Source organism: Orbicella franksi, chromosome 3 (genome assembly GCF_964199315.1).
Source record: "Orbicella franksi chromosome 3, jaOrbFran1.1, whole genome shotgun sequence".
NCBI classification, from domain to species: Eukaryota; Metazoa; Cnidaria; class Anthozoa; order Scleractinia; family Merulinidae; genus Orbicella; species Orbicella franksi.
The window spans coordinates 5,550,789-5,560,362 of record NC_138147.1 but is presented as its reverse complement, the minus strand read 5'-3'; the positions used below and the strand labels follow the sequence as shown (position 1 = coordinate 5,560,362).

General features: G+C 40.2%; 1 protein-coding gene across 1 annotated transcript; it reads right to left on the bottom strand.

The window, feature by feature from the left end:
• Window positions 1–363: 363 nt before the first annotated feature.
• On the bottom strand, window positions 364–3,510 carry LOC145482974 (uncharacterized). Its single transcript, XM_081461603.1, has one exon. The coding sequence runs from the start codon at window positions 2,131–2,133 to the stop codon at window positions 1,399–1,401; it is 735 nt and encodes a 244-aa protein (XP_081317729.1). The 5' UTR covers window positions 2,134–3,510; the 3' UTR covers window positions 364–1,398.
• Window positions 3,511–9,574: the final 6,064 nt, after the last annotated feature.

The window sequence follows — 9,574 nt, the reverse complement described above, 5'->3', positions numbered from 1 at the left end:
TCAAACATTTATCAACCTTAAACATATTTAAAAACTAGAGTTCGATGGACGTTTTCACACGAAAGTGGGGATGTCCAATTTGTCATGTTTTACTGACTGTACAAAACACGCATCGACGGGCGCTCTTAGTCATCGACAACAGACAATTTACAGCTGAGTTTATTGAATTTTTACACAAAACTGAGCAGCCTCAACAGACATACACTTAATTGTCACTTATTGGGCCTTGATAAAACATCAAGCGTTGCTTAACATTCCGGCGAAACTCAAACTTGCAATTATTATTATTATTTTTTTTTTTTTGCTTTTCGGTCTAGATAGACTGGCGAAATCCTCGCAAGCGTGTGGCAAGAGGATGGAAAGTTTAAAGTCCTGAAACGCTGCTATATCCAAATAGTTTTTTGCTGTGTTTTGGAAAAGCTGTTAATCTTCAACATATGGGAAACTTCGAGCGAAGTAATGTGGAGCTCTTGTAAAAGAAGCAGCGGAACACGACTTGGTCAGTGATATAAAGCGGCACATAACTAAATTTAACACTGTCTTACTTCACTCAAACTGGAGCAGCTTACGACGAAAATACCGAAGTAAAATTCCAACAGACATGAACGTTTTGAGTTGTGAGCCAAAAGTATCAAACATTTCGGGAACTTCGGACGCCATTTCCCCGCGCTACGTCCGCAAAAATCCTCGCAGCATGTACGCGCGTGTGCCGCACGGGATGGCGTAATTTGTTCTAGAAATAGAAAAATTGTCCCATATCATAGGGACAGCAGGGACAGCCCCAATACTAGAAATGGCGCGCGCTTACGGTCTCCGTCCCCGATTATGGCTCCTGAACATATGAATAAAACTTGTGACGATAATGGAACGTTACGAGATTTCTATGAAAGAGAGAGTACAGAAGAGTCATTACGAATTAATAACTACATGAATTGGGAACGTACGACAAAGGCAATTCGGCGAACGGCGAAGGATTTTCGATTTTTAAAGTACATACAACTTCCCATCTGCTCGTCTCTACGAAAACAAACCTCAAACCTCGACATTTCACACATTTAGGGGAAATACCCCTGCTGCTTCGGTTAAGATGTAGAACATTAAGGGCCCGTTTACATGGAAAGAGGGTGCCTCGGGGGGATAGGGGCACCCTACCTAGTAGGGTTGAAGACACCGCGGTTCTACATGCAAGCTAGGGGCACCTCCCCCCTAGGGCCAAGAGCTAATTTGAAGGGGTGGTCGCTAAGTTTAGTAAACAGACAAAATGGCGGATCGCAGACAAATTTCGGCGGCAAACGCAATTCTTGTCACTCTCACATCTTTGGCCGCTGCTTTTCTGTTGTGTGGATTGATTTTAACATATTTTATTCTTGAAAAACGTCGTCTTTAAATGGTTGGCTTTCAAATCGCTAGTATTGCCGTGGCCCGACTTCGAAACGCTCCGATTCCAAACGATAACGCAGTCGTGGCTGGTGATCCTCCCCAAATGTCTGTCAAAAAATCGTAATGCTCTTTCACAATGCGCCCGCTCCCGCTTCGTGAGCCTTTGTTAACGGCGTTGCGATAATCTTGCCTTAAAGCCTTGATCTTTTCCTTGATTCTGGAACACCCAGTCTTTATTAGCGCCTTTTCTGCCTCACTTTCCGAAATGTATTTGTTGTACTCTTCCTTGTCCATATTCTTGAGCTCTTTTTCTGGGAGAGTGACTTCCTCCGGACCAAAATCTAAAGGGTAATGACAAGCCATGCATTTTCGCACCGCAGCATACAAAGAAGCAAGATCTGCTTCAAAATCCATTCCTTTGAAGTCACAATTTGTCTTATAATCGTTTATGTACTTCAGAAGATCTTCCACTTTATCGTCCGTCCATGCAAACTTCTTAACCTTCTTGCTTACTGCCTGCTTTTGCATCTTTTTACGTTTCTTGGTCGAAGCTTCATTTGAACACGTGCTAGTCTTCGCGGCTTCTTCTTCTTCACAGGCGAACGTTTGCTCTCCATCCCCGTCTTTGCCGCTTTCCAGTTGGTCGTTGAATTCTAACTGCTCCTCGTTTTGATCTTCCTCCTCGTATTCTAAGCTTTTCTGCAGCTGATAGCGGCGAAATAATTCACCTTTAGGAATGTTGTTCGTAGCCATGTTGAATTCTTACTGAAATTTCGCGCCTTTTACTTGGTGGTCAGCGGCCTTATCATAACAAGACATAGCCCTAGTCCCCCGAGCCAGCCCTACCGTTTCGTTCTACATGGGCTTATGTCAACAAAAGTCAACCCTAGCCCCTAGGGGCACCCTACCTTCAAGGTAGGGTAACCCTACCCCCTAGGGGCACCCTATCTCGCATGTAGAATGAACCGTATAAAACAAAAGAGAAGGGAAACCCTACTACATAGGGTGCTCCTATCCCCCCGAGGCACCCTCCTCCATGTAAACGGGCCCTAACTGAGGAAAAACAAAACCAAGAAAAAGCAAACTTACTGGATAATGTCGAAGGCAACACAAAAAATGCGAAGCTCGTCTTCTTTTCCAGACTGTTCAGAGCACGTGAGTCTATTTTCGCGCCAAATTTCACATTAGCTGACTTCGTGCAGATCACTGATTCACTTCACTGCAGGCAGGCAGCTACTTCAGGCTATATTCCATTTCATGCCGTATTTTTGGCGCTGTCGGTGCGCTGATCATTTGATGAAATACGATGTTCTACATTTGTTCTCTTAACATTGAATGGGAGCGTAACCAAATCGCAAAACGCTAAAACATTAACAATGCGATTCACAATAGGCTAAACAAATTCAAAATACGCAAGGCCAATCCACAATAAGCTAAACCAATTAACAAGAGGCTAAACTGAATTCACAATACGCTAAACCAATCCAAAATTTGCAATCCACAATACGCTAAACCAATTAACAATAGGCTAAACCAATCCACAATATGCTAAAATAATTCCAAATACGCTAGGCCATTCCACAATACGCTAAACCAATTAACAAGAGGCTGAACCAATTCACAATACGCTAAACCAATTAACAAGAGGCTGAACCAATTCACAATACGCTAAACCAATTAACAAGAGGCTGAACCAATTCACAATACGCTAAACCAATTAACAAGAGGCTGAACCAATTTACAATATGCTAAACCAATTAACAAAAGGCTGAACCAATTTACAATACGCTAAACCAATGAACAAGAGGCTGAACCAATTTACAATACGCTATATCAATGAACAAGAGGCTGAACCAATTCACAATACGCTAAACCAATTAACAAGAGGCTGAACCAATTCACAATACGCTAAACCAATCCACAATACGCTAAACTAATTCTAAATACGCTAGGCCATTCCACAATACGCTAAGCCAATCCACAATAGGCTGAACCATTTAATAAACGCTAAACCAATTCACAATACGACTAAACCAATTACAATGCGCTAAACCAATTCGCAATACGCTAATCCAATCCACAGTAAGCTAAACCAATTTGCAGTACATCGAGCCTGATTTCATGTACCGGCTAAACCAAATCTGTTTTTCGCTAATCTAGCTGCCCCACTGGTTAATCCATTTCTCTCTGTGCTAAACCGTTCGTTGTTGCGCAGTTAAACCAATTCACCTTATTCTGCACCGTTTTACAAAGGAAAGCTGAATTATTTTTATTTAGGATAGATTGTTAGTGGAATTGTTGTACCGTTTTGTGGTCGAGGACTACACAATTTTAACATTGTCTAAGCCGTTTATCAATTGAGTTTCCACTTGACCGCAGGATACTTGTCTAAGATCAAAAGGCCACCAAATGACAGGCAAAGTAAGTATATATATTCTTTACTTATTTCATTAAAAGTATAGGACAAATAAATGAATCCTTTATGAAAGGATTGAATTCCACATAATTTGGAACTCCATACAACGACTTATGAAGCTCAAATAACTCTCAACGGTCGGCAGTGGTATTATATCGCAACACCACCGGCTTACTTCCAAGAGCCACGTCTCCCTTGTAACACGCAGTCGTGAGTTTGAGTTGCCTGTGGCCACACCTAAAATTTTAAATTACTTCCCCTCTACCCTCGCCATCAGCCCATTCCCCTTGCTTCCTTTCTAACTGCTTTTCCTCCTTGGAACAGTCTACAATTTATTTCTAATTATCTCGTGTTTTAAAAGAATCCAGGTTTACAAAAAAAAAACCCTCCACGTTTGATCGGCTTGTCGCCATGATTTTGTACACCTCAGCAGTTATCGAATACTTTTCTCATACAAAGTCGTTTTGTTAAACCTGCAACTGGTAAGCAACTATCCAACACAGACCAGGTTACCTTAGGCAGATTGCACAGTCCGCATGTGTGTTAATAATGCCTTAATCAACCACGTGTCTGTTAATTTTCAGCTATTTCCCCTTTGACCCTCCTTATGTTACGGATGAGCTTCGGGAAGCCGGATCTTTCCAAAACGCAATGTGTTACGAGTATCGTTGAAGAGCAGGGTTGTTTCCAGACAGAACTCAGGATCGCCGGTAACAGCAACAAACTAATTTATTTCCGTAAGGTAACTTCGCGAATTTACAGCACTAAGCTTCTTCGAATCTGAATCAATCTCTCTTACAGCAGAGCCTCTCGCTCTAATATACATGAGGCTTAAAGTTCTAGAAACTTCTATTTGGAACTAAATTAAGTAGTTTGACACAGTTTCTAATCTGAGTAATTACATAAGTATTAGAATGTTCTGGAATGTCCTTATACAAATTGGTCACGGCTGAATGACTTCAGGTTCTAGATTGTTCTAGAACTAGACTTAGACAATTTTTCGTAACACAATGCAGAAATTGAGATCAGAGATGGACAGCTTGCAAACGGAATTGCAGAACTCCGTCCCATTTTTCAGCTCAAAATACAAGCTGAACTTAACAGTACTGTAACAAGAACCATATTTATGGAACTAGCTGATTTATGTTACATTTTGAGTTTGGTCAAGTTACGACATGCTAGTAAGTCATTCACGCGTTCTGCTCTATTGGATGAGGCCGCGTGGCCGAGTGGTTTAGGGCGCTGGATTTTAAATATGGAGGTCCTCCATCCACCCTACCGCTATTTGTTCTCGGTAACCCCGAGTTCAATTCCTCGACCGCGTTGGGTAAATAACCAGCTGGTCAGCCTCCCACCAGTTGGGATTGTTAATAGTTTATGTTCTATTTGAAATATTTGTTTATTTATTTACAGTGTCCCCAAAAAGCCACGTTCGATATATCAATATTCTAACATAGCTCCGAAGCTTTCGGCTCAAAATTGCAAAGTTTTTCAGTTCCTTTTGTCTCTCAATTCCCAAAAGAGGCTTGGATACGAAGAAAACAGCACCAAATATGGAGGTTTGACCTGAAAGCCTCGGAGCCATGTTAGAATATTGATATATCGAAGGTGGCCTATAAGCACGTTAGTGCTAAATACGTTTGACACTTGAATAAAATTTACTTATTTATTTGGGTTTCATCTAGCGTTGACGGTACCTTAGTGATTAAAATTTACGAAAAGAAAACCTTACATAACAAAGAACTGAACTCGATGAGACATTTCATGACGTTTTGTTGCTACGGTTTTACTCAAATCAAGAGGGGGAAAGCCGAATGTTCTCGCAGGTTATGATCCTCATTGCGTGTGTCTATTTGATCTTAATGTGTTATTTTTTCTTAGTGCAAGGCATGCCAATTTACAAACAATAATGAGATTCTACTATCATACTGTGCAAGATGGAAAATCAGTCAAATGAACAGTCTGGTTATTGTCTTGTAACAGTTGCCCAGACCATTACTAGCTACTGAACTAATTTTCTGTTTTGGTGACCTGCCCCGTCTTCTATCTGCAAAAGGGGGGCGCCAGGCAAAACTTTTTTCTTGCAAAGAAATTGATTGAATTTATTTTTATTTTTAGGGTCATATTCTTTGGGAAACAGCCATGCCAGCCAACCTTGGTTACATTATGCCATGTTGTTCAGTCAAAACAACTGCGCAGCAGAAGCATCTACAGTTACCACGAGGTTCGAGGTGGAGGTTGGGAACGACGTGTGTGTCATGCATGATGGGATATGATGATGATGGGACATTTGACGGCTGGTGGAACAGTTGCTAACGTTGAAGCAATTTGGGCAGGAAGAAATGTTAAGTACTTTCCACGCGGATTGCAAGAAGCTTTGATTAAAGAGGAGAGGCTTGCTGCTGCCAGAGGTTACAAGGTAAGGGAATTTACAGAAAATCATATCATTCCTTTCCTAATTTTTTTTGGAACATTTAAATTGTAATTTCAGTTTTATAATGTATTATTATATTAGATTCTTAGATTTCTAATGCATAATTTAATCAATGCTATAGATTTATTTTTAATGTATATTTAATTAATTTTATATTTACCAGCCTTCGAGCTGAATGAGCCACCCTGTAGAATTTTTTAATCTTTTTGGTTCTTAAAAATCATTAGTTTGCAGAGCGGAGCATTTCATGGTCATGTCTCTAAGGTCTTTATTTAGCGCAATAAGGCGGCTATCTTTTTTAAACAGGTCGCTTTGTGTCCCCTGCGAGAACAAAAACACTTGCCACAAAGGCTAATGCTCAATTTGTCTCAATTTGTCAATTTGGAACTTGCGAATTTTTGCCAATTTTTTTACCCGCCAAAAATTTTTGCCAATTTTTTTCCTCGCCAAAAATTGGAAATATTTGAATTCACTCTAGTGCGACCCGGCCCACACCAAAACCTCCGTAATCACTCTAGCCGATCACAGAGGACGGAGAAAATCCACTGAACCAATCAAAACTCCTAGCAACTAATGTAGCTGACGCGAAGCGAGGAAAACACGACGAGCGCGAGTCACGATTGGTTTTGAAAAGCAAAGCAACTGTGAATTACCTTCGCTACTCGAGGAAAATCGCCTTAAATTTAGCGCGATAGATGATTTGTAACAAAACACTTTGCTTGGGCAATGCGTTATTACATTTACCACAATTATTTGTGTTTATTATATGGCTCTGTCTCACAAGGACTGGGAACTACCAAATTCTCGAATCTGATTGGCTGAAATCGATATTGAAAGCGGTCTAGATTTTTCCATCTAGACCGGCATCTAGACCGGTAATGTTTTGCAGTGAAAAAGTTGCGAACTAAAATGCAAATCATGGACTATTTTCTTCTAACAATATTTATTTATGGAAGTTCCAAAAAGGTTGATGATAAAAAAAAAAGTAAAGAGGACGAGCAAACTTTGGCAGAATTAAATTCAGCTCATCGCCGTTCGCAAGCAAATTGTCAGTTAGTGCAAACCAGTTACATTACTTAAACGAATTAAATTGTTCTTGTTTGCCATATAATGAACATCTTATTAACCGAGCTTCGTCGGTCTGTATCAGGAGAATCTTGACCTCGGTCGTGTACTCACGACCTCGGTCAAGATTCTCCCATACAGACCTCCTGCTCGGTAAATAAGAGCTAATTATTTTTATGCAGCATAATCATATTACATTTAGCGTTAACGTGTATTTGTACTACATTAACGGAGGGGTATGTTTTTACATTTGGGATTCATTTTAATTACATTCACGGTAAGTATTTTTTAGCTACCACTGGAAACGACACGATTGAGAAAGTGCCGTGAAAGTGTGTATGGTCTATAATCTCATTTAATAATAAACTGCATCCATCAAACACTACGAACCTTAACGACACGAAAACGAAGCAAGTTCTTCAAATGCCTCGTTTGCATCTTACTTTGCCGGTTTCGTAAACTGGCACCAACTGTCACGACAGCTATTCCATTCCGCTTTGATCTGCTGACGGATAATATAAAAAGCGGGAGAATTTAGCCTGAGTACAGAAGTCTCTAACTTTCTTTGCTTCATGTGGAAAAGTAGAACAATAGAAGTCTCAACTTTGGCGCTTTTAGCGACATCATGAAAAAGAACGGCGAGCAATTTTGAAGGTTTGGGAAAAGTGTTACAACAGTTAGCTGATTCTCTCGCTCGCCTCCACTCCCTCGATCCTCAGCGAACTCGGACCGTCTGGAGAATTAGGCTACTCAACAGTCAGAAATTAAAGAAAATGGAGATGCTCTAGGGACAAGATCTTTAGCCTATGACACTGCTAACGACAAAATGCATATAACCTGGAATAAGTAGTTCAGGAGTTTCTTGATCTGTTGCGACGCAGCTATAACAATTTTCAAATTAAAGCAAAACACTTTCCATTACAATAAAACTATAAAAGCACTTCCATTTTTTATTTGAAGCATCCTTTGCTACCATGGCAACACTTCATTCTATAAAGAAAATGCAACAAAAAAACAACAGAGTTAATTTTCTTGCTCCACAGGACAGCAGCCCGGAAAGTGAAAATTAATTGAGAAATTTGTATGATTCAGGAATCAGTTGATAATTTTCCCCTTCCCCCGCAGAACAGCACGTAGTGAAAAGCAGACTCGACGCGTCGCGTGGAATATTAAGCACGGGATATTCTGTTTGTTGTTCGACGATAGATGACTGTTGTTTTTTAGAAAAAAGTAACGGACTTGTTGGTATCTCTTTGGTAAGTAATCCCATGGTTGTAATGTACTGTGACCACCGATAAGTATACTGTGTTGAATTGGCATCGATAGTAACAAGAGAAGAGAATCAAAACTGATTTCAAGTAGCCGGACTTGCTATGCTTCTGATCGTGTAAAATGGAGGGTAATTAACTATTTCTAAGCGCTCAGTTTCTGAGTCTTTCATTGATTTCCTTCATTGATTCACCGCTTCACGTTAGCTCAGCTGGTTGCTTTCTCACTTGACTTCAACGCGGAAAGTCGGGTCCATTCCATTTCAGACCGGACCAATTTAACAACTGGTAAAATTTTGCTACTCTTCCATGATAAATGGCTTTATATCAACATGGACAATCGTGTTCTTCGCTTGGGTAGAGACCTTTAGTAATTCTCTCAAGTTAACTTAATGTAGGTAGGATGGGCCATGTGCATGAGATCACATAACTGGATGGGTGTTAGCCACTGAGGCGTGTTTTCAGCTTAAGTCCATACGTACTCCCATAAATTGAATGTAAAGCGCCTTGAGCAATGATAACACATATATTTTCATCCGGTATCTATCTACTGTGCCATCGTCTTGTCCATATTCATCCAAGCAATTTTGTTGTGGGCTATAACACTTTAGGCCATTCATCACGATCTATTCCTGATTAGTTAGTGTTTGTGTTTGGCGTCATCAGTGTTTTTTTCATTAGTTCCGTAATAAGTTGCGTTAAGAGCTTATCTATACTGGAGGCGACAACTTTAATAAATGCTATTTCAATCGATCGCACCGAAACTTACGAGTGTTCTCGTGTTTTTTCTTAATTATGTGCAATGTTCCCGTTATTATTTGCAATGCATTGATCCGTTGATACATGCCGTATTTCTAGTTTACTTCCCGGCAGAAAATTTTTCGAGTCTCAGGATTCCAGGCAGTAATTTTCTAGATTCTTCCCGAAACGTTTGCTGTTGTCGCATTTATTAGATGTTCCCGCCCCTCGTGTTTATGGCTTAAAAATTATTATTAACGTCATTCTTGTCAC